The 24865-nt window shown below is 53.0% G+C and overlaps 6 protein-coding genes across 6 annotated transcripts; 3 read left to right on the forward strand and 3 right to left on the reverse strand.

The window, feature by feature from the left end:
* Positions 1 to 1449: 1449 nt before the first annotated feature.
* On the forward strand, positions 1450 to 5028 carry V2A60_005292 (ADP-ribosylation factor GTPase-activating family protein; the record flags this gene model as incomplete). Its single annotated transcript, XM_083256604.1, has 5 exons — positions 1450 to 1516; positions 1621 to 1754; positions 1818 to 2192; positions 2246 to 2312; positions 2372 to 5028. The coding sequence occupies 5 exons, from the start codon at positions 1450 to 1452 to the stop codon at positions 5026 to 5028; spliced, it is 3300 nt and encodes a 1099-aa protein (XP_083112730.1).
* A 2376-nt stretch (positions 5029 to 7404) lies between these two features.
* Positions 7405 to 9588, forward strand: V2A60_005293 (kinase-like domain-containing protein; the record flags this gene model as incomplete). The annotated part of the gene is made up of 3 exons (XM_083256605.1): positions 7405 to 8119; positions 8182 to 9144; positions 9194 to 9588. 3 exons carry the CDS (start codon positions 7405 to 7407, stop codon positions 9586 to 9588), a joined length of 2073 nt encoding a protein of 690 aa, XP_083112731.1.
* Positions 9589 to 10528: 940 nt separating this feature from the next.
* Positions 10529 to 11943, forward strand: V2A60_005294 (uncharacterized protein; the record flags this gene model as incomplete). Its single annotated transcript, XM_083256606.1, has 2 exons — positions 10529 to 11094; positions 11199 to 11943. 2 exons carry the CDS (start codon positions 10529 to 10531, stop codon positions 11941 to 11943), a joined length of 1311 nt encoding a protein of 436 aa, XP_083112732.1.
* Positions 11944 to 12902: 959 nt separating this feature from the next.
* Positions 12903 to 15958, reverse strand: V2A60_005295 (PX domain-containing protein; the record flags this gene model as incomplete). The annotated part of the gene is made up of 4 exons (XM_083256607.1): positions 12903 to 14666; positions 14719 to 15444; positions 15517 to 15746; positions 15826 to 15958. The coding sequence occupies 4 exons, from the start codon at positions 15956 to 15958 to the stop codon at positions 12903 to 12905; spliced, it is 2853 nt and encodes a 950-aa protein (XP_083112733.1).
* Positions 15959 to 18392: 2434 nt separating this feature from the next.
* V2A60_005296 (uncharacterized protein) lies at positions 18393 to 19522 on the reverse strand (the record flags this gene model as incomplete). Its single annotated transcript, XM_083256608.1, has 2 exons — positions 18393 to 19044; positions 19104 to 19522. 2 exons carry the CDS (start codon positions 19520 to 19522, stop codon positions 18393 to 18395), a joined length of 1071 nt encoding a protein of 356 aa, XP_083112734.1.
* An 826-nt stretch (positions 19523 to 20348) lies between these two features.
* V2A60_005297 (CGR1 family protein) lies at positions 20349 to 20825 on the reverse strand (the record flags this gene model as incomplete). Its single annotated transcript, XM_083256609.1, has 3 exons — positions 20349 to 20489; positions 20560 to 20705; positions 20759 to 20825. The coding sequence occupies 3 exons, from the start codon at positions 20823 to 20825 to the stop codon at positions 20349 to 20351; spliced, it is 354 nt and encodes a 117-aa protein (XP_083112735.1).
* Positions 20826 to 24865: the final 4040 nt, after the last annotated feature.

The raw sequence follows: 24865 nt of genomic DNA on the forward strand, positions 1-24865 counted from the left end.
GAACCAGAATTGCTCGTGTGTAGCAAGTTTTATTTCAACTACATAGCCACAAATCAAGTGGCACACACACTTCTGGGGTCAGCAAGCAGACCAGAGTAAAGGTAAGCTTGGGACAAGTACAGCCAAGTTACTTGCCACCAATATGGCTTAGTAGCTGTTCAGGTGTCGATCTGCATCATCTGACAAAACATCGAATATAGATAGAGTCGATAGGTACTTAGAGTGGCAATGCTGGTATGAGAGACAAGTGGCAAAATGGAAGTCCAGAGCCACCGCAGAAAATCACCTAAGCATCTAAGTAATCAGTCATCCGTCTTCCTAGCCAGCGGTTAACTTTTAAGTAAAGTACCTGGCCCGGGCTGGCACGTAAGGGTGATACTGAGGTAAGTAAATACCTACCCAGCTACCCTACTTAGGTATCTTAGGTCGTCCGCGTCCCCCCACTGTACTTAAGTGGTCAGTGGTGAGTGATACGGGCTGTGCATGCAGCCTGCAGAGACCACGAGGTGCCAACCGCCGGTCTTTAATTGGCCCGCAATCATTGTTCAGAGCCAGAGAGATTGAGAGACGGAAGGGGCAAAAAAAAGAGAAATTAGAAATGAAAATAAAATCATCAAACGCCATGGTCTGATAGCCATGCTCACACAAATTTTCCATGACCTGGTTACCTACTGCCTCTCTAGCCGCCTGAGTACCACCCAGTAGGTAGCAAGTTGGTTGTTTAGTACCTACCTAGGTGTTCCTTAGTAGGTGAGTACAGGTAGGTAACATGATTGTGGCTTAGTGCTGCGCCCGCCTGTAAACCCGTCTACTGATAGGTAGGCACCTAGTTTGCTAGTGAATAAAAAAATCCAGCAAACTCGGGATAAATAAAATAGTGATCCTCGCAGGCTAGTTTTGTCTTGCAGGTACATCGATATCCTGCCTACATGGACCTCATGCTTAGGTACTGCTGTGACTAACTACAGACTCTACCAAGTAGCCACCACCACCACCACAAAGACTTACAAGCCTGGAACTGTCTTGTCTCTGCACACAGCAACCGCCAACCGCCATCCACCATCCACCACCACCACCACTCCCACCTTCGCTTCTCCTCCTCCTCCACCTCATCGCCATCTCCTCTCTTCCCGCCTTCGTCCCATACTCCATGAGTCGTCCGCCTCGCCTTGCATCGCTTTTGCTCATCGCCGCGCGCCGTCCGTTGCCGTGTCGCTCGCCTCTGCCTTCCAGCCAGATGACGGCCGTGGCTGCAGTCGCACTCTGAGCCCCGCGCCGCCTGCGTTTCCTTTGATCTTCTCTCCTTGCCGTCAGTGCCTGCAACGCACATCACTCGTGAACTTTCGATTTCCTTTCCTCGGGCCTCGCCTGATTGCCCGACTGCCTCGCCCCGGCAGTCGCTTCTTTTGCATCCTTGTTCGCGGCTGCTGCAGCCCTTAGCTCGTCAACATGGGCAATGTCACCAGCAGACCCGACGACCAGGCCGCCGCCCTCTACCTCAGGGACCAGAATCGCCGTATGCCATCACTCCCCGCGAACCCTCTCTCGCCTGCACCTGCAGCCTGCAACCTGCAGCTTTTGCAGCCTGGCCTCTGACTCTCTTTTTTTCCTTCTCTCTAGTGACTATTTCCTCTCTCATCGTTACCAATCCACGAAAGCGCGCGTCTGTTCATGTCACTCCAAATGCATTCCCTGCGACCAAGCTGTCTGTCAACCGGACAGCTGGTGACCAGACCCCTGTGGAATACGTACAAGTCCGTTACTACCACTCTTACCTTGCCAGTTCTCTGTTTCTCACTGCTCTGTCTGCGCTCTAGGATCCTGAACCTGGTGCTTCCGGCTTCTTGCTCAAGCTCAACAGCGACGACGAGCTCATCTTCACTTTCACCTTTGTCCTGCGTCAGCCTTGCGCGAGTCAGCCTACCTCCCCTCCGCCCGATGCAATCACTGCAGCTATCGATACCAGCATTTCTGGCCTGACATTTGTCTGCGGCTCTACCTCACGCGAAGTCGAAAACCTCGTAACGCGTGAATTCCTCGCCAACCCGAACCTTCACAAAAATGACAACGTTGCCCTCGTCGGAGACTATTCAACTAGCGGCAGCTCCTCTGTCACCTTTGAATGGACTTGGAAATGGAAGCCTCCCAAGCCTATTGAGGACAAGACCGGCGGCTGGAGAAACTCCTGCAGTGTATGAACCCGGCGCCGTCATGTCATTTCTGCTGAATCACTGACACAGCCTAGTTCGTCGAGTACGATTCGCGTGCGCACCGCCTGCACGCCCTGGCCAGTTTTTCGTTCTGGGTGGCATGTACGTCCTTCCCAACGGCCTATCATGTCGCAAGCTCCCTACTAACATGCAGCTCATAGCCTCCCCCATCTACGCCAGCCAGCCCAACTCACCGACGCCCGGCTTTCTGCTTGCCTCCCCTCCAAAGATTCGCGTTGCTTCCGCCCAATCGGTAGACTCTCGCCTGCAATCCGATATCGACGAGGTGCCATTGTCTCCGCTACCTGGCGCCATAGAAACGTTTTCGCCACCGATGCCACCACAATTACAGGAGCCCGTCAAGGTCGACGTATCGTGTCCGCGACCGGGCGAGGATGTTTCTGTGTCGGATGATGGCCCCGTCTTTCGCGCCACTCTCAAAGCTCTCGAGCAAAAAACTGGCAACATGCGGATTCACATGAAGAGGGTCCTAAAAAAGGCCGAACAGGCGCATACTAGCCAACTAGAAGCCAATGAGGCTTTGGTAGCTTTCATGGACGCTTTGCGTGAAGCCTCTACTACTAACGCACATGCAGTTCAACCAGCGCTTGAGCACTATTTTGACAAGATTGCGCGAGAGATTCTTAGCTACGATCGCCAAAACACCGCAAATCTGCAAAAGATCATCATCGAGCCGATCAACAAACTCTATCAGCTTGACATCAAGCAGGCTGAAGCGAAGAAGCGCGATTTTGAAGAAGACAGCAAAGACTACTACTCATACGTATCGCGTTACCTTGGTCAGCGTCAAGACTCTGTCAAGGCTAAGAAGCTTGCCGACAGCGATTCCAAGTACCAAACCAAGAGACGCAACTTCGAGCTCAAGCGCTTCGATTATTCCAGCTTCATGCAGGACTTGCACGGTGGCCGCAAAGAGCAAGAAGTCCTGTCGCACTTGACAAAGTATGCCGATGCACAGACCAAGGGTTTTCTAGCCACGGCAAAGAAGATAGAAGCTCTCCTGCCGCAGCTTGACGCCTTATCCTCGGAGGTAAGCGAGGCCGACAAAGAATACCAGTATCAAAGACGAGAACGTGAAGAGAAGCGACGTTTACTGGAAAAGAGTAACACTCCCTATCTGGAGCCTGAACAAGCCAGCCTTGCTGCTGCTCCACCTCTGACCGCGTCTTCCAATGGTAACACGGGCCACAATTCCGACTCAGAACTGGGCAGGGCAGATAGTACCGGCTCTCAACTGAAGTCTACATCATCCGGTGGACAAAGCAGCATACCTGGTGTCGAGTTGGCCAAGCCTACAGGGCTACCCGCGGCCGTGGCTAGCCCCTCTCAGAACACCAAATTCAGAGGCTTTCGCGACTTGGAGGAACCGAACCCGTCGCAAACTTCCGTTCCGCAGCGCAAAGAAGGCCTTCTCTGGGCGCTGAATCAGCCTGGTGGTCATGTCAATCCTCGAAATCTTAACAAACAAGGGTGGCACAAATTCTGGATTGTGCTCGACCAGGGCCAGCTGTTGGAATACAACAATTGGAAGCAAAACCTAGACTTGAATATGGATCCCATCGATCTCAGGATGGCCTCCGTTCGCGAAGCTCGCAATGCCGAGCGTCGCTTCTGCTTTGAAGTAATCACCCCTAACTTCAAGCGTGTCTACCAGGCTACATCGGAAGAAGACATGAACAGCTGGATAAATTCCATCAACAATGCTTTGCAAAGTGCTGTGGAAGGCAGAAGTGGGCGTGAAAGATATGCGGCGCCAGCAAGTACGAGCAACGAACCATCCATCAAGAGAGACATTGGCTCTATTCTCACCGGCAAGTCCCAGTCTCTGATGCACAGCAGTAGCCACTCCCACAGCAGCTCTTCAAGCGGTATCCCCTTCCGCAGAATTACCGTTGGAGCTCGCCCTTCACCGGTACGGACGCACAGCTCAGGGTACGACGAAAATCCCGACCAATTACTGCAAATGCTCCGGGACAATGATCAGGGCAACAACTGGTGCGCCGACTGTGGATCCGGCTCAAAGGTCGAGTGGGTGTCCATCAACTTGGGCATCATCCTTTGTATCGAGTGCAGCGGCATCCATCGATCGCTGGGTACGCACATCAGCAAGGTACGATCATTGACTCTCGATATCAAATCTTTCACTGTCGATATTGTCGAATTGCTCATTTTGATCGGAAATCGGGTCTCAAATATGATTTGGGAATCAACCCTGGACCCCGCCACCAAACTTACTCCACAAGCAACCCGCGAGATTCGACTAAAGTTCATCACGAATAAATATGTCAACCGAAGCTACGTGCAGCCAATTTCATCAACGTTGTCGCATTATGCTACACCCGATGAGACGCTGCTGGCAGCCATCAAGAAGAATGAGATCCAGCAGGTTCTCTATGCTCTAGCGCTCAAGGCCAATCCCAACGCTGTCGACAGGATGAGGGGAACGCATGCTGTGTGGTTGGCACTGGCAGCGGCTGATCCGGCTTCGCCATCACCAACACCCGGTGCTGGGCCGGCGGACAAGGACGGGAAGCAGGTGCCGTTTCCCGTGGCAGAATTATTGACGCAGAATGGAGCGGAAATTCCGCCGACACTCCCCGCCTTCCCGCTGGGTCGTTTCGCACAACAGTACGTTCAGCAAAAGCAGGGCAAGACTCGATCAGGAGGGAGAGACTCGGTTCAAGTGCTCCCCAACAACGGGCACGAAGTTGAAAGAACACGCTCCGAAGCTGCCAAACTACAGAAGCGCATAAGCGCGGGTGGGAGACTGGCCAGGTCGCCGATTCCCGAGAAATAGGAGAATGGCATCTGGGATCGACTGACAGGGCTTGGCCTATGCTACCACATGATTGAAGCGCATTATCGCAAGAATGCTGAACGACTTGGTCGCCACGAAATAATGGAACGCATGAACTGCAGGTTACGGTCTTCGAAGCAAGTGGCAAGATGTTAATATATGCTGGGTATGATTTGACGGCGCTTATTTTTCTTATTCATGGCTTCGGCTTTGGCAGATGGTGTATAATTCCCCCTTGCTTTGCGTGGTTTGTTTCCCTGTCCTCACCACCTTGTTACTCGCAGTTTTGTTTTGGTTTTTGGTTTCTTTTTGGGAACTGATGCGGCCTGCGTTTTTGCTGAAGGAGGAGTTGAGGCGCGCGGCAGGGACAGCGGCACATGAAATTACTACAGACAGTGGTTTCCTTTTAAGAGTGCAGGACGGTATTGCAAGGGGCAGCACCGCGGCGGCGGCTTGACCCATTTTTGGAATAGTTTCTCTTCTTCTTCTCTACTAATGGATGGAAAAGCCAAGAGACAAGCTGCACAAAAAGGTGCGCCCCCAGGCTATAGAGTTTCGTGGCATTGCTATTTTTCTCGGTTCGGCATACTCTTTTCTTGGCCTCGTCTAATTGCTTTTATTGTTTCCGAACTGCATATTGACAGAAGGTTGGACACGGCATTAAAGTACGGAGCATAGGTACTCTATAATCGATAATGACAGGAATTCAGAACAGAAAAGGGTCCATAGATCCCCCCTATGGTGAAAGTAGTCGGCTGCTCACAGTGCTTGTCGATCAGCTGGTATTGGCACAAATTACCGTTGCATCTCTTTCTGTGTAGCGTCTCTGCCGAGCACAGTCACGAAATACGTCTACCAGCCGCACATAATAGAAGTTTGATCCAATGTCACGCAAGAGCCTGCCACTACATAACACTAGGCGGATTCTCTTCCATCATGTAATCACGGCCAAAAGGCAAGACGTGTGTAAGCCGTAAGATGTCAATGAGCTGCAACTGAGCTCATGGACGTCGTAGCATTACGTCAATCACATCCCTCCAGGCTGCGCTTTTCGCACATTGCCGTCATCCAGTCACGACCTGTCTGAAGCGTGTTCTTTCCACGTGACGGTGAGCGTCGGCGCGGAACAGGACGAAGATGGGGTAGTACCGGAGGATTGAGCCTCAGTGGCTCCCTCGGACAGAATGATGATGCACGTCGCGCGCCATCCCCCATATCGATCCCACAGAGATCTGTGACTGGCGCCTAGATGACAAGATGCAGGAACCCGTTTTTTTGGAGGGGCGATGTGCGAATACCGCAGGCGACCTAAATGACGAACAAAGTCTCGAGATCAAGAAAGAAAAGACTGACCATCTCTGAGGACGGAGCGTCCGTCGTGCACACGAACGGGGACGGGGAGTTCACGAGGGGGCGACACCTTGTCGGGGTGTGAATGGTTCGCCTGGTCGGCTGCCTTGCCAGTCACGCTCACGACTTTTGGCGAGCGAGCGGTCGAGTCTGTAGGTACCTGCAGCGCCGTGGGTGGGTGCGGAGGTACTTGCAGGTACTTGCTTTCGGGCGGGTGCTCCAGCTGTGCCCCGGGGATCGTGGCGATGCTGCGGTAGGATTAGGAATAGTACGAGCGCCGCTTTAGCTACCCAGTAAGGCTGCCTAGACGTGGACCATGGCAAGGGCCATTGAGGTGCTCCGTTACATTTCTAGAGGTTGAATTTGACGTTGATGGTTCATTCTGGACAGGGAGCTACGACTGTGGCTATTTCTTAATAGTCTGATTTTGGTGTTTGCGTTCCTTGCGGTGACTGGGATGAGCTGCCACTCCAGTACGATTTCTTAAGGCGGCACCGGCGAGGCGGCGCCCCCGTTGTTAGCACTCGCTAACTGTAGCCTACCACCCGCTATCTTCTACCTAGCACAGGCTAGCAGTACTGCAATGCGCACCGTCCAGGCGAACCACCTGCTGCTGCCAATCGCTTTACCATCAGTGACTCCCATGGTGACTCCAGTGACTCTATCAGCCCACCCCCAAACCTGCACGAGGCTTCCCTCTTTTCCTCTTCAGCTATCCAACAACGCTCTACACCAGCTCGCCACCCCCGATCCAATAGTTGCATTTATTTGGCGGGTTTTGTATTTACGGCACAGCATCCCTGCTACATCTCTGGCTCTTGCTTTTCTTTCTTTCTTCTTTTTTTTCTCCTCTCCTCTGCTTCTACTGACCCCTTCGCTGAAAGTCTCTCTGCCTTGCCTGCCTGGCCTGCCTTGATCTCGTCAATCTGACCTTGGCTGCCTAGCTATCCTGGCCTCCATCTACTGATATAGATCTCGTCATATCGTTCCCATTCTTTCTTCTTATCTTTGCCCCTGCTCTTCATCATGTCGCCTAGCGGCGAAAAGAGCAACCTCAAGCGGCCCCGAGTAAGTCTTTGTGCTCGCGCCGCCCAACTCTTCTTTCTTGGTTTCCTCGTTCGCAACGCTGACAACGTCCTCGCCGCCAAGGGCTCGCTGCCTGACGAACCGGCCGAGAGCAAGAAGCCTCGCCGCAATGATCGCCACTCTGCCGAGCCTCGCGACGCGCCCAACGGCCAACCTCATGGCAAGACGCCCGTCTCCCGCGACAATCACCTGCCGTCGCCCCTCACCAACGATGCGACCTACGGCTCGAGCGACGCTAAGGAGCTGACGCCCACGCCCGCCGGCGCCGAGACTGTCGAGGAAACCACTCCGCGCAAGCCAGATGACAACTACTCGCAACTCCAAGCCCTATCTTCGCCTCCGCAGGACACGCAGCCCGTCAGCCAGCTCCTCGACAGGAACTTCGAGTTCGCCCAGGATGCCCAGGACGAGTCTGAGGAGGGCGTCTGGGGCTTCCTTGTTCCTCTAGACGCAAAGTATGGCGACAAGCCCATGGTTCTCAAGAAGCGATGCGCGTGCCCACCAAACGACTCCATCAAGTCGGCAGCTGATGCCGAGAAGAAAGATGAAGTCGGTGAAACCCCCCCCGCGATTCGTGAAGAGGAGGCTTATGAGCGCACACAGATTGGCGGTATTGCGTCTCGTGGATATCTCATCGGCCGTCACGAGGAGTGTGGTAAGTTCTTGACGGCCCACCCTGCGCGATCATTATCGGGCCAGTCCGCTTACAAACTGCAGATATCGTCGTGGGCGAGGGCGTTGTCTCCAATCGCCACTGCCTAATTTTCACCGAGAACAACGGCAACGATGCTGTAGCCATTGTTGAGGACTTGTCCAGCAACGGTACATTTGTCAATGAAGCCATTGTTGGCCGCAACCAACGGCGTGAACTTGAAGACGGCGATGAGATTGCTGTCCACGGTCGCGCCAGATTCGTCTTCCGCTACCCCAAGAGCCGGCATACCAGCGCTTTCCTACAACAATACACGCTGCTGCAGAAGCTCGGGAAGGGCCACTTTGCCGAAGTCTACCTGTGCATTGAGAAATCCACAGGCAAGCGTTTTGCGGTGAAGATTTTCACCAAGACACCTGGCGTGGAGGAAAAGTCCAAGACAGAAGGTCTACAACAAGAGATTGGCATGCTCATGGCTGTCAGCCACCCGAATGTGCTGTGCTTGAAGGACACGTTCAGCGAACGTGACCGCGTCTACCTCGTCTTGGAGCTAGCGCCCGAGGGCGAGCTGTTCAACTACATTGTCGCCAAGTCCAAGCTGAGCGAAGACGAGACCAGAAAGCTGTTCAAGCAGTTATTCCATGGTATCAAGTACCTTCACGAGCGCAACATTGTGCACCGTGACATCAAACCTGAAAATATTCTTTTGGTTGATAAGGAGCTTCACGTTAAGCTGGCTGACTTTGGTCTTGCCAAAATCATTGGCGAGGAATCCTTCACCACCACCCTATGTGGCACCCCAAGCTACGTCGCGCCCGAGATTCTCGCCGATTCCAAGCAGCGCAAGTACACAAAGGCTGTCGACATCTGGTCATTGGGTGTTGTGCTGTACATCTGTCTGTGTGGCTTTCCCCCATTCTCCGATGAGCTCTACACTCCCGACTTTCCCTACACCCTCTCTCAGCAAATCAGGAGCGGCCGCTTCGACTACCCATCGCCATACTGGGACTCTGTCGGTGACCCCGCTTGTAAGTGACCGAATCTTGTTTGGAAATGGCCGAGCTAACAGTTTCCTAGTGGATCTCATTGATTCCATGTTGATTGTCGATCCCGAGAAGAGATTCACTGTCGACCAGTGCCTTTCGCACCCGTGGCTCACACAGCAACCGATGAGCGTTAATGATAGCACCGGTGGCCTTGTCGGTGGCATTGCTGGTCTTGAGGTGAACCGTCGGGCCCCGAAGCGAGAGCGCACCTTGTTGTGCCACTACAATCAAGTGCTCGTCGCAGAGCATGTCACGGCTGGAAATCCCAAGAACCCAGTCAAGGTGTTCGCTACGAAAGATCGAATCACTAACGTCCCTCGCGAACATCACCCGTCGGAGCAGCGAGCTCCTGCGGAATTCATGGAGATGGGCGGCAAGGGAGACCAAGTCCTTTACCCGGACGATGCTAAATGCAAAGGCAAATAAGGGGAGTCACTGAGAGTGTCGCTTTAATATGCTATTTTCGCATCTTTTTTTTCACGCCTTTTCTACTGTATAGCAACGTTCAAATCTTCGGCATTTTTCTTTTCTTTTCTTCAAACTGTATATAGATATCGGACATTGTTTTCAACCGTTGGGAAGCACATGGACAGAGATGTTGGGGCCTCCTTTGTGGATGTTTGTTTTGTTTTTTCAGTCTTGATGGACGACTTGACTCATTTTCGTGTTCGACGTTGGACCGGTGGAACGGAGTACCAAAAGTCTATTATCAACACTACTTCTGGACAGACAGTACTGCACTGTGAGTGAGACATGATGAATTATCTGGTGTTGTAAAGGCGTAAAACCGCGAGTCTATGTGATCACGTGCCGAGTCACCTGTCCCTTTATTGGGCCACCGCTCTCGCTTAGCGCCCACATTTTGAGACGGCAGAAATTTTGGCGGGGTCTCATTGATGAAAAGTAGTGCGCGGCGATGAGGCCCGGGAAGCACTGCCAAAACGAAAAGCCCCGCCACAAGGGCTATTCCAAACTGCCCGCTCTGGTTTATCGCATTTTGGTTGCCCAATCCCTTCACTGACTCCAAGACTGTGTGCCACTGGGCTTCGAGTTCGCGCTAATAACACCCACTTTGAAGAAGTGTTGCCTTCTCTTTTGGTGGCCCCCTCCGGCTGAGTCAACCACTCTGTATCCTCGTGTGTCCAATTTTTCCCACTCCCCGCCTGCTGAGTGTGATTCGAGACGAGCAAGTCCGAGTGCATCCCTCCTCCTCTTCCTCCTCCGTCGACAGCCAACCCTGCCAAAACGAGGGCCAAAAAAAGACCCCCACGGCCCTATACCCATACATATCCCATCGCCATACGAAACCTCCTTTTGCCTCGATCGACGGGAAAACAAGCAGCACACACACACATACACACACAATATGCCTGCTGCCAAGAGCGACGTGCAGCCCCAGCTGCTCTTTGTCGATGGCTCCTTTGAGGAGCTGGCCAAGGAGATGGCCGACTACCTCAAGGCCGAGGACGCGAAGCAGCTGCTGAGCGGCGACAAGGCGCCGTCCAAGGAGGAGGTGCTCAGCAAGCTCGTCGCGGCGGCGAGCGCCCTCAACACGGTCCCCGAGAAGGAGTACACGGCCGCGTCGAACCTCATGATCCACCTCGTCTTGCAGTCGGCCGACCCGAAAAAGTACCTTCCCGGGCTCTGCGCCAACTTTGCCAAGCCCATGGCCAACTCACCCGTCCACGGCGCCGGCCTCTCCCTCAACGCCCTGTCCACCGTCTTCAACCTGCTCGAGCCCGCCGACCCCATCCGCGCGCGCGTCTTCATGGAGATTCTCAAGTTCCTCAAGGCCCAGGGCATGTTCGACAGCCTGCGTCCCTACCTCGACCGCCTGCCCGAGTGGCTCGACACCTGGGGTGCCGGCGAGGAAATTGAGCGCAAGATTTATGAGGAGGTGGCCGACGTGGCCGCCGAGGCTGGCGAAGAGAGGTACGTTGATATACATGCCTCGTAGTTGACGGCGTGTGTCAATATATATATATATATATATATACGTGCATATGGCTGAGGAAATGCTAATCATCATTTTTCAGTGAAAGCTACGAATTCCTGCTCAAGGCCCTCCGCACCTTTGACGCCGACGACAAGGAGGAACTCACATCCGACGACGCCCAGCGACTCTCTCTCCGCGCCGTCAAGCTGGCCATCCTCTCCAACACCTACTTCCTCTTCCAGGACCTCCGCGCCATCCCCTCGATACAGGCACTTTCTGACACGCACCCTGTCTACTCTCAGCTCCTCGACATCTTTGCCGAGCAGGACCTCGAGGACTACAACGACTTCAACGACGAGCACGAGGGCTGGGTCGAGCAGCAGAAGCTCGATGGCGACAAGCTCCACCGCAAGATGCGCCTGCTGACGTTTGCCAGCCTCGCCGCCGCCACTCCCTCCCGCGAGATCGCCTACGACAAGATCTGCAAGGCCCTGCAGATCCCCGCCGACGAGGTCGAGCGCTGGACCATTGACGTGGTCCGCGCAGGCCTCGTCGAGGGCAAGCTCTCTCAGCAGCGCCGCATGTTCCTCGTCCACAAGGTCACCTACCGCGTCTTCGGCCAGAAGCAGTACCAGGAGCTCGCCACCCGCGTCGATCACTGGCGCAACACCCTCGGCAACGTCCTCACCGTCCTCAAGCAGGAGCAGGCCGCCGCCAAGACGGCCCGCGAGCGCGAGGCGCAGGAGCTCGAGCGCAAGCTCGCCAACGCGAACAGCGGCGGCTCCGGCAACCAGGGCGGCGAGCGCCGCCGACAGCAGCGCGAGCGCACCGACAATGATGATTAAAACGAGTTATCGGGCCTTTTTGTTTTGTTGTTTGTTTTCCTACTATTTTCAGCACACATTCAAAATCATCATTGGGGGCTGTCATTTTTTTCCTTTTACGATTTTTCCGGCCATGAATACTACGAAACGAAGAACGGCTCTCGCGGCCCGGGGAAAGACAAAGAGCTGACCAAATCTGCAAAAAGAAAAAAGGGCATAAAGCACATCTTCCTTTATTTTAGGTCATGGTCTATTTCAGAGGGTGGCGAATGAGAGAGAAGAAAAAAAAGTATCAACGAATCCCAAGGGGGACGGAGTGGATGATTTTCTCCTGGGTTCTTTTGGTCATGAACGAAATGGAACGGGACATGAGCAGAAGAGGGCAGATATAAAGGGGGTGAGGGCAAGGTCGATTCCAAATCGAGTCGGTTTTGGGCTCTTTTTTGGTCAAGGTTGGCTACCGTCTGTTCGGGATGCATTGTTCAGAATAGAATGTGGGATAGCTACAAGAGAAGTAGAGAGAAATTAGGTGGAGAGGGCATCTTATTATTGTTGTTTATTAATTTCTCTCTCAGAATATTCTCCTTTTTATTTCTTAAACGGAGCGAATGACGATTTAAAAAAAAAAGTTTATAAGAAGAAACAAAACTCTTCCCCCCGGGCTACCGGTGACTACTTGATCTGGGAAAAGAGAGAGAGGAGAGGATGTGACGCAGCTGAATATTGCGGAAGGGACGGAAATGAAAATGCGATGCGATTGTATAATAATGCCATATTAACCAGTGTGATATCATAGGCCAAAGAAAAGAGAGTGACTCATGTAAAGAAACCCAACAGAGTGAACAACGAAAAAAAAGAACCCTTTCTATGATAAGAACAATAGCCCGAGACAGTAAGCAAGTATATATATTCATTTTACTGGCCCACACACGCACATATCCCCGATGAGCATCTCACCGTTCCAGACGCAAGTCTAGCTTTTAATCCGCAAGCACCTGGCGCAGCATGACCAAAAAGTTGTCCTTGAGCTTGTGCACCTCGTCAATCTCGGGCTTGACCGGCTCGCCTGCTCTGCGTCGGAGGGTATGCTGCTGCTTTTGCCGGCGCCGACGTTCCGCTTCGATCGGATCGAGCTCGTCCTCGGCCTCTGCTTCCAGCTCGTCCTCCGAGTCCTCGTCATGGTAGTTGTTGAAGTCGTCGATATCCGCGCTGTCTAGACCAAAGTCGGAGACGTCAAAAGTCAGACTTGTCACCAGACTGCCACCCATGCCGCCACCGGCCGTGTTGGACTCGGCAGCCATCTTTTGTCTCGTCTTGTCATTGTGCCACTTTTTGCGAGCTTCTTGCCACGCAATCAAAGCATTGATTTCTTCAATAGCCTTTTCTTTATCAATGGTGCCAGCGCTGACGCCGCCTTCGAAGAGAGCGTTGACGTTGAGCTTGCCATTCTTTGGGCCCTTGCGCAGAAACTCGAGGATCCCTTCAATCCACCCCATGAGTTGAGTGAAGAGTCCGTTGTCGTGCGTATGGACCTCGTGGACAAACTTGTAAAAGTTGTGCTCGTGGCGTTGGCACAAATCAATAAAGGCCTGGACCGTCTGGTTCGGGTCCGCCGAGGCATCTTGCTCCCGGCACTTGTCCACCGTCTGGATGATGTCGTCGAAAAAGACGGCAAAGTCAGACACGCTATTATACACATTGGCTGACTTGTAGACACGAACAAGCGGCTCGTAGAAGATAGTGAACAGGTCACGGAAGAGCTGCAGTGTGACGGGTTCCTCGACCAGGTTCAACATCATAGCCTTGTCACGCTGGCGAGTGCACAGCTTCAGCAGCTGTTTTAGGTGAGAGAAGAGCTCGGCACCTTGCTTCAGCTCCTCATCAATATTTTCCACAGCATTGTTGAAGGCGACATATGCATTGAAGAGGCGCTGGATCTGTGGTCCGCTCAGCTCTGGCTCCAGCATATCCGAGCGCAAAATGGTGACGACAAGATCCATATTCTCCTCCTCGGCCTCCTGACGAACAGCAATCTTGATGTGCTCCTCCGCGCTCGTATAACGCTGAAGCTTCTCCGAAAAGACGGGGTCGCCAATCTTGGCGTTGAGGATGTCGATGGATTTTTGGAAGCTCTTGATGCCGTCATTCAGAGTCACGGAGAAGATGCGCTGCAACAAGGAACGCGTGCCAAACGGTTGTACCATAAACACGTCTAGGATCCCTGACATGACGGCGGCCGGATTGGCAATGCGAATGACGTTCTTGATGATGCTATATGGTACCAAAGAATGGATTCTTCGTGCCTGCGCAAACACTTCCGGAGAGTTGTCCTCGGCCAGGAACAGGTGATAGATGACGGCGGCGACTTCGATGCGAAGCCACTCGGCAAACTTGCGATACTGTATGCTGAGATCCTCAATCGTCTTTTTTTCCTTGATTTCTTTGAAGAGCATGGTGAGACCGTTGCGCTCAACAATGTCCCGTCGGAATTGTTCCATGTACTCGTCGAGCTCTGCGGCACGTTTGCGAGCGACTTCATAAAAGTTTTTCTGCTCTTCAACACGCTTCTCATCCAGAGCTTTACGACGGACGATGTCCTCCACGTCGTCATCAGTGGGTGTGATGGGGTCCGCGGTTAGGAACTGCTCCATGACAGCTGTGTTGGCCACCTGCGGATTGTGTAGCATGGAGCGAATAAAGGATCGCAAAGAGATTCGCTGCTTCTCTCGCCCTAAGACAACAGTCTATCACATAGTTAGTGGAAGGTTCCGCTTCAAGCATCAAGTTGCCACATACCTCTCCGTTGGGAGCACGGCCCGGCGAAGTGCCGCCAGGAGCCAGTCTCCCATCGGCAGATGGGCGGGGTGAGTTTCCGTTCCTCGACGTAGCCGATTGAATAGAACGAAGAGAGTTGGCTCTCTCGTGACCAGCTGGGGATAATCTGGCAGACGGTGCATCAGGGTCAAGAGAAAGACGAGTGAGTCGCGTCGACACAGTGGAAAGACTAGCCCCATCGTCGGAGTCAGCGGCACCACCAAAGGCAGACATGATGGTAGATGCCGTGGAATTGGACTTGTTCTTCTTGGGCAGGGAGGGCAGGGCGCGGCCGGGCAGCTCCGTGCGTAGGCGCTTATGCAGACGAGCAAAGTCGCCGTAGCGGCGAGCAACAAAGTGCTCGAGTTCGCCCTTTTTCTTAACTCGGAGGATAAACTCGGAGTGCTTATGCTGGCGAATGTTGCGCTTGACCGAGATGACGCGCACGGCGGCAACGTTGACGTCCCAACCATTGATATAATTGCCCTCGGGGATGGTGTGCATGACACCCGTGTCAATAGCATTGGCATCGACAATATCGATTTCAGAAAATCGGATGCGCTCCTCGAAGCCCGAGGAGGTCCCAATTCCAGAGACCATCATCAGCTCAACCATTTTTTGCGCTTTGATGGCGAGCTTTCTACGCTTTGTCTCTTCAAGGCGGTCCTCGGAGGAGGAAATGTGCTTGGTTGCAAAGGATTCGAGAAACTATACGGGCAGAAAAATGTTAGCACCAAAAACAATGTCGGCCGGATGCCTAACGGCTGGACATGGACGTACGACTTGCAGCTTATCCTGCCAGAATTCCTTTTCGCGGGCCTTGTCGAGAAAGGGAAAGTCGCGGACATGGTGGACGAAAATGTATCGCAGAAGGGGGAGCTCAGATTCCTGCGGGGAGACCTCGCCGTGTTCGGATCGGAAGGGTGCACCGAAGCGCTGGAGGGCGGTGGGAGAATTGAGCTCGTTGATCTCGTATACGCTCTGCTCAGCCATGAGCTCTCGCTTGAGGTCTGAATGAAGGGTGCGCGGTCAGCAGTGCACTTTGAGCGAGGGTCCGGTTTTCGGGGAGGGGATGGTGGTGAGCCTGACAGTGTTCTTGCTTTCCGGTGAGGGACTGGCCCTCGGGGGGCTGCTCGGGGGACTTGGTCTTGGTGATTTGCAGTGGAGCGCCATCTTGACCGGCGGCGGCCTCGACGACCGTTTGTTGATTGTCGGCGGCCATGACTGAATTGGTTTGCTGTTGTCGATACTGACGGCGATCCCTCTCGTTTGCTTTGTCGACCCGCGTTGCCGTCGGTTGTCGACAATCGAGCTGGAGCGAATCTTGCGCAGATTCAAAGTCGAACTGTGACGAGAAGAAGAGAAAAAAATGCAAGTCAGAGGAGAAGGGGGCGGTAATTACGCCCTACTTGGTTTGAGCTTACCCCAGTAACGGCAGACTGGAGAATACGTAGGTACCAAGGTATCAAGGTGGGTAGGAAACAGGAAAAGCCGGACGATGAGGCAAAGTCGAGCACAGTAGTGTTTGTCTCTTCTTCCTCTTCCTCTTTTGGTTTCCTTCGTTTATTGACGGACTTTTGAAAACAAAGAGGGCAAAGAAAAATACAAGGAAAGAAAGAAAGAGAGCAAGACGATATCTATCGTGAAAGGGGAAAGGCTGGAAAGCGGCGAACTTTGAGTCGTAGAAACAAGCTGGGGAAAGCTTTCTGACAGCGGCGCCTGCTCAGCCCGAGGCTGCCCCTCACTGGTGTGGCTGGTTTTCAACGCATTGCGGCGCTTACAGCGGGGGTGAGGCGGGGGTTTCACGGCCAACTGCGCCCACTGTATTACCTCTCTGGCTCGATTTTGTAAGAAAGTATCAAAGCATTGAGATTGATCAGTGCCAGTTGTCTTTTTTTCTCTTGCCTCTTTTCTTCAGCGTCATGTCTTGTTTCTTTCAGTCGAAGCCTTCGCCTGCATCCTATTTTCGCGGCTCATTTCTTTCTTTGTTTTGGCTTACCAACCACCGTCCTGATCCTCTCTTTCCGCTGCCCCTCCCTCGCTTCTCGGCTGCATACTTTTGGGCCGCCGTCATCCCACAGTGAGATCCTACTAATAACAAGATACCTACTTTCGGTAAATATAGGTACCAAGGTAACCTAGGTATGACGTCCTCTGGGCTCTTTTATTAGTGTCCCGTCCCGACGGTTGTATTTTACCCATCTCCAAGCCTTTTTGATTACACGTGCATATTTATCACGGCCAAATATATTAAAACTATGCCATATCAACTGCCGTCTCTCTCCTGTGCGGCAAGGGAAATAACTCAGAATTCATCTTCATCACCGTGGTAGCGAGTATGCCCATCTTAACCCCCTCTCATCTTAATAGCCGCCTTCCCGCTCGGCCAACTTTGCCAGGTCTTAACTTGGCTGGGCCACCGCCGCAGCTCCACCACCACCATCTTGGAAAACCCAAAGTAACTATAAAATGAACCCATATAATGCTCATCATTGACCATTACATGACGAAACGAAAAGAAGAAAAAACCGATTATCGGCGTCATCCTTCTCTGGCCCAAAAGTCTCCTTACCTAAAATCGAGATATCATATGCAAGCGAGTAAGTCGTCTTGTGGCTCGGCCAAGCTTACGTGCCGTGCCGCCCTTGGCACCGAGGCAGTGCGCTGGGCCGCAGACAATGAATGACTGCAGAACCAGGGACGACGCGTACAATGTGGTTCTTTGCTCTCTCTACACTGGCGCACTGCCTTGTAATGCTGCTGTCAGCTGTACAAGTCATTGGAATCACTGTATTCCGCAGTATAGAAGCCTAGCTCTTGCGTCACCGTGTCCAACATGTTGCAGCCGCGCGAATGCAGATGTGTGCCCATCTTTGTAGTGCCAAGCAATTTGGCATGCCTTGACAACTCCGTCTCTTGTGCCACCTGTTTCAGTTACATGATTATTTTTTCCTTTTCCTTTTTTTTAACTTCTTTGCTCACCCGTCGATAACATTCAGAGAGTCTGATACTCTCTAATATTTGCTGTCTTATTATAGTAGTTTCATACTGAATAGAGACGAGTCGGGAACAGTCTATATGCCGGTTCCGCCGTGACTCATAAGTAATATGAGTCTCAAACGCAGTTCATTTCCCTGATAAAATAAGGGTTTCCTATTGATCAGAGTACCAAATTTCTGATTCGCTTCTTCAAGTACAAAGGGGGGGGTATAGTACGCCATGTATGCGTGGCCCATCTAAGGCTACCGGCAAGGACCCGGACATTTGGCCTCATTTCCGCCAAAAAAAATAGATGACGCTTTATGCGAGATGCCAATGAAAAAAAAATGATAAACAGAACGGGGGCTTCACCCCCACTTGCCCGTTGAAACAGCTTCGGATGATGGGGTGACGGGCTTCCAGGCATCCATGGACGACTTCAGCTCAACTCCGCTGTGGCAGTGGCAGTGGCAGTGGCATGGCCCGGCGCGTGACGCTTTGCTGCAGCCACCTACACGCCTTCCTGCAGCCAACTCGGGGCTGCCGAAAAGTTTTCCACCACAAACGCCAAAGCACTGGAACAGGAGGCGGAGCTGCCGGTATCGACTATTGTTACTCTTCTTGGCACCGTTCATTTCCCAGCTCTGGAGGTCAATTGAGATCCAATTAATCTCGTCTCAGAGCTCATCAAAGACACGCAGGCGATCCGCGTCCCGCGCAGGCATCTTCCACAGAATCTTCGAACGGGCTTCCGTGCCTTCCGGCCCCGGCGGCTGCCTCGAGTCGGACGCGTTGAGCGGCTCGAGAATCGAGATGGAGCGGCCCAGCTCGTCCGTCGGCCCGTCGGCCGCCGTCCGAGGGTCGTCCGAGGAGCTGCTCACCGTCCACATGAGGACAATGAGGACCAGCACCACCACCGACATGACGGACCAGATAATCTTGAGCCTGCGCCGCGTCCGCTCCTGCCACTGGCGGTCCGCACGCTCCCATTTCTCGATCCGCTGCCGCACCTCGTCCACCCGGTCGCTCAGCGCCTTGACTGTGGTGCGGCCCTTGTTGATGCGCTGCTGCAGCGATGCCACCTTGGTTTGGTGATTCTGAAAGTGGCCCATGGCCCCAAGCTGCGTAGCAATCTGGTTCTCTAGCCCGCGCGAATCCTTTTCAAAGGTATCGTATATTCCGTGCGACCTCTCGGCAAGGCTCCTAAGTGACGTAATTGTAGAGTGCAATGCGCTCATCTTCTCGAGTACAGCGTAGTAGGCGTCGTCGAGTTGTCGCGAGGCATTAGCGGAGAAATCGTTGAGCTCAGAAAGGGATCGCGTTAGAGTCCTGTCCCTTGTAGGTTAGCGAGTTTCGCGCCGTACGCACGGCATATCTTGTAGGCTCACTCCGTATTTCCCACGATTCTCGCCCGGTTCTGTTGCAGTTTGGCATTGCTGCTCTCCGTCGAGCTCGCTCTCTGCCCGTCATCCGTGTCTCTGCCCTCATTTGCAAACGGGGGCGCAGTTTGCGGGATCAGGGCGCTGCCTCGCCTGCTCTGATCGGGGCTGATGACGGGTGAGAAGTTGTTACTGCGCGGCATGTCGAGAGACATGCGAGCGTCACCGACCGGCGGTACCAGATTCGTCTGACGAGGATACCGGCTGCCGCTGCTTCCCTCATCGAAGTTGCTGTTGGCGGGCCGTTCCTTGCGAGCCCGGTTCGATCTGCCCGGGGATGTGAATTCGGAGAGCGACCGCTTAATTTGATGACGTCGGGTCGGCGAGGTCGTTGTTTGAGGCGAGGCGGCAACGTTTGTGCCAGACATGATTCGTGTCTTGACCTTGTGGCTTCGGCGTGGCCCGATGCCCCCAAAGACAAGGTGTACGCGCCGAAATAATCTGTCTCGCGTCGGCCCTTTCCAATGTTTAATTGCTGACCGTGTCGCAACATAAGGTGGGAGTTCTCAGACTATGTGGTTTGGGCGAGGCGGAGCTCGCACGCCAGTGGCCGGCCAGCTGCGGGTGACCACCCCCCTCTCGCGCCGCCCTTGGTGGCGTTGGACAAGGGTGCCAAGGTACCTACCCGTCCGTCTCATGTCTTCACATGCCAAAGCAGCCAGATCCTGTCTCAGCAGATAGATTCACATTCTAGACACGTTCGGGTGATTAACAACATAATAAAACGGTAATCTGTAATGAAGGGCGGGAGGATTGAATTTCTATTTTTACATCTTCGCGTTTTTTATTGTTCATTCCTAGGTCCTCCAAAATTTCAAACAGAACATGCCCAACGCCAGCCTTTGTGTTTGCCCATGTATGTTATAAACGTGTCAGTATCAGAATATAATGAAAGGACCAGAAAAATCGCAAGATTCCAATATCATGATTCATGGTAATAAAAGTCCAGCCGCCCTCGGCCGAGCACTTTTCGTTGCTGGCCGCAATGAAGTCTCCATATGTAGGTTCGTTCGCCTTGTCGCTATCCAAGTTGCAGTTTATTGTGCGATCTCGAGGTTCCAGAATGTCCTTTAGCAGGTCAGAATTGGATGAGTAGGGGTGTTTCCAGTGCGGTGAAGCGCATTTTTTCGTCTGGTGGGATCGTCACGATATCGGTAATGCGCGTCAGGTAGGGTGACTCGTCGACGGTGCCGCTCAAGAGTTGATGAGTTTGTTGCGCTTCTCCTTGCGCTTGAGGCGCTCGAGGCGCTTCTTGTGCATCTTCGCAGCCAACTTTTCGTATCGCTCCTTTTCTTCCTTCTTGGCTCGCTTCTCGCGAATCGCATCAACCTTGCGCTACGGGGTGTTAGTTGGCGGAGCGGTAATGCAACAGGAAAAAAAAGTCTAGCAGTTGCTTTGTTCGTACCTGACGCTCTTCCTTTTTCTCTGCCTTCATTTCATTCTCCTTGGCCTTCATCTGCGCCATGAGCGCGCGCTCCTTGGTGCGCTTCTCGTAGGATGTGAGACCGGCGGTCGGGCGGAAAGCCTTTTTCGGCGCATGCCACTGCTTGCCTGCTCGCCGAGTCAGCAACGCGGCGCGTAGTGACCGCTCACGGGATACGTACCATTCTTTCGCATACCCAGAGGCTTGTCGGCCTGGGTCACTTCGGATAGAGAGGTGGTTTCCGCCATGTTTCTACCGTTCTTGGGTTGCCTGGGTCGGTTCTGTATCAGCACACCAGATTTGCGCTGGTGATGGTCAGCGGTGCCATGGAATTTTTTTCTGCCGCCTGAAAAGCCATGCTGGGAGAGACCTTCTGCGCATGCGGGAAAGGCGGTGTGGAGTCGAGCACTCGGCCAAGTTCGTGGCCAATGTTACCCTGTATCTCGAACCACGCACTGATTTATGCGGGCTTTTACTGTGTGAGGGCATTAGCTTGTGCGGATTTCTTAATACGTGCTATTTATAGTGTTGTTTGTGCTTTAACTTGTTCATTGTCGGATGTATTGGAGAATTACGGGCCATCCGGTGAGGAGAATGGTTCGCGCAGCTGAGCCTGGCTTTTCCAACACTCGACTTGGTCGAAGCTTTGGATGGATGGGTGCCTGCGCTCTGGGGTGCAGGGCGTAAACTGGTCTGCCTCAACAAGCCAAGGAGTCGTCAATGGATGCACGAAGGCAACATCACAAACAATGCGAGTATTCGACCAGACCGTGCTACGGCTACATTTGCCCTTGTTGCCGAGCCACCAAACTCTTCACCGTATGCTCAGCGTAAAGAAAAAAGCCTACATATCAAAGGCGACGCAATGACACAAGGGAGCAACCGAGTGGGCAGGTCACAAACATGGAAATTACAGACAAGGTTCCCCGTAACCGCTAAACGTAGTTTCTATTTGTTTATATCCCATGACTTTCCGGGAAGCGTCGGGTGAGACGCCGTGCTGGGGTTTAGATTGGCCGCAAAGGCCCGTTTGTTTGACAGGCGTTCCGATTTCAAGATGAGGCGCCTGCACGATATAAGCGACATGAACATGACGCAAACAATGCCATGCGCAAGAAGTGACAATGAGGGTACACGCGAGGGATGTCGGTAGAACCGACAAAAAAAGAGATTTGCATGGAGTGATGTTAATACTAATAAGACCTTTCAAATGCTACTGTCGTAGACTTGGGGTTGGGCGGGTCGACGTAGGAACAAAGGGAGACCACAATGGCTCCTCTCCCTGGTCGGCACGACTTTTCTTCAATGCGTTGATTAGTGAGATGCGTCAACCAGATCAACCGAGACAAGAGAGCCGGAAGTGACACGCAGGAGCAGGGCGTTCGGTCTTTGGTTGCACACGGCGACGGGCGGGTAAGTGCTGATAGTACTGGGTCGAGGGCGAGGATGGGACTTTATGTTTGCATCCCGGACGAAACCGGTTTGAGATTTCGATCCAAGGTCCCCTCCAAAACGAACGGGGCCGCTGCAAATACTACTGGTACCCAGGCAAAGGCACCAGGATAGTATCGTGACTAGCCAGCTGAGCCCACGTCATCCGCGGCAGGGATCACTTGGCCGAGGGCAAAGCCATTGGCGTTGGCTACTACTGGTACTGACTAGTAGCCTGCCTGGTGGCTCGGAGACTTTATTTTATGGGTGGTTTGCAGCGATGGACGCAGTAGTGCCGAGCAAAGATGAAACCAATATTGGGAGGGGCAGCGCATCTCGTTGGGACGATTTATACGGGACTCATCAGCAGAAGAGCCAAGCAGCCAAGCGAACCAGGCGACTTGACATGATGGGGGGCAGGGGGAGGGGCCACATCTTGCATTGGCAACAACCTTGGGGATGGGAGACGACGACGACGACGACAACAACAACGGCGACAATGACCAAAGTTGCTGGCGCGCCCCGGGAGCAACTGGACCTGCATCCGCACGCGCTGGGACCGGGTTAAAAGTGGTGGTGGCCATGCCAGCCAGAAAAAAAGAAAGAAAAAAAGAACCAAAAAAAAAAAAGACGGTCGCATAAGAATAATAAGAATGGTAATAACAAGGCGCAGCCCACCAAACATCTCTCCAGTACTAGTAGCGCCGAGCAGGGATTGTGGCTTAGACGAACTGGGGGGCCTCTTCCTAGCAAGCATGCGGGTACCAAAACGGATCGCCGCTTTTCCTACCAGCAGCCATTCAGGCTGGATTGGAAAAGCGGCGATCCGTTTTGGTACCCGCCTGGCAAGGTCGGCGCATTACGATTGTGCAGAGTCAATTCTCACACAGTATCCACTGCAATTAAAGAATAGAAGAGGGGAGCAAAAAAGAAAATTGTAAAAAAGAAAAAGAAAAGAAAAAGAAATCTAGAATCCACATACTGGGCAGGGACATGCCTCTAAAACGGCCAGGTTCCACGGCATGACGAAATTCAGAAACGGCAATCTGTACTTGCTCTGTACTTGGCCGGAGGATTGTGCTCGTATGTACTATTATGTACGGATACTGACATGATGGGGTAGACCTGGACGTGAGCACGCCGCCTTGCGCTGCGTGAACTGGTATCTGTAATCTGTCGTCTGTACCTGGTGATTGATTACTGCAACAGGGGGTCGGCATCATCTCATATTTTCTTCTTATTTTTTTTTCCACTTTTTGTCAATTTGAATGGAAGATAGATTAAAGCTGAGTCGGTTGCTACTACTAAGTAACAGGCCATCACTGAACTTACTGTACACGGTACTTTTTCTAGAGCCTTGTCCGGTCCCCTCCCCCTCCCCAAGGAAAAAAAAAAAGCATGATATTGATTTAATCAGTAGGCCGAATCCCGCATTGCACATCGCAAGGGGGCCGTCGCCCGCGCGGCGGCGCGGCGCAAGGGAGGGAGATTGGCGACGCTAGCAACCCGGAAGCAGAAAAAGCGAGCCAAAGCAGGCAGGCAGGCAAGTGTGATGGACCGATGGTTTGGTTTTGGGGGGTGGAGGGGAAGGGAAAAGAGAAGAGTGAGGGGAGGCGTTCAATACTTTTACGGCCCGCCCCTTTTTCGGATGGTCGTTCGCATGACGCTTGACCGTCAGCCCATGTCTCTGATCGACTCGTGCCCTGTGATGAGCTAATGCTCAACCTGGCAACCTCTTGCGAAGTGGTCGTTTACGTATCCGAGGCCAGGATACTCGCTAGTGTAAGTAGTGTTAACACGGATTATCGAGGTTGAAAAAAAAAGAATGGACAAACGATACCTACCGTACATGGCTCGACAATTTATCAAAAGCACACAGTATTGACTCAAAAAGATCAGACTCTGGTCTGGTCGGTCTCGGGAATAAGTAGTTCATGGACGCACATTGGGTCGTCCCGCACTCGTCACATACTCAGTAGTTGACTGTATGTCGTCACATACTACGGATGAGACTGTGTGATTTTATTTTTATTTTTTTAATAATCTTTTTTGCCGCTCCGGCACAGTTTGTTGCGCATGTGTGCTGTCACTCTGCCGCCGACGCCGCCGCCGCCGCAAACGGCGGAAGCAAACCCTTGTATAAGGCTCTTCTTGTCTCTTGAGAGAAAGGGGGGACAAGCAGGCCCGGCTTCTGACTTGCGTGTAACATCTACCTACCAGTATCGTTGAGTCATCTATACGGACAAAACGCAGACCTGATTTCTTCCATCCGAGATTTATTCGTACAGAGGCAGCCAATTTTATGCTCCGTCAGGGGGAAACGAGCAGCAAGATGTTACAGACTTGACGGGGGGTCGTTGTTGTTGTTGCGGTTGCTGCCGCTACTGTTGTTGTGCAGTGTGCAGTGCCATTATAGTCATGGTAGGATCGAGCAGCCAATCCACAAGGGGAGGGGTCGCATCCGGCGCCGCATAGCATGGGCGACGAGTCTCTTGTCTTGGCCGTCGGCGGCAAGGCAGTGCAGCAAGTAGAGAGCGTACGTGCACGGCGGCGGCCCGGGGGGGGGACACGAAAGCGTCTATGAATATCCCATGCTTACATACAAGGGGTGAAAAGGATCCAAAGCAAGACGCGGACTGGCTCCGCGTGCCGAGCGAGTGTTGCATTGACCAACGCTCCTGTTCCCTCGTGCATACGGAGCACATGAGAGCGGCTGCTCGACCAGCGCGGAACCTTGTCCCCTCCCATGCTGTTGACTACGGCGCTCTCTGAGGATCTCTACTTACCGCAAACCACCGTGCGTGCCGTCCGGGCCACAGACGGCCGCTGCCTTATTTTTACCTGCAAGTATCGATGC

The sequence above is a fragment of the Cordyceps javanica genome, chromosome 3 (genome assembly GCF_051103115.1).
Source record: "Cordyceps javanica chromosome 3, complete sequence".
Taxonomy (NCBI): domain Eukaryota; kingdom Fungi; phylum Ascomycota; class Sordariomycetes; order Hypocreales; family Cordycipitaceae; genus Cordyceps; species Cordyceps javanica.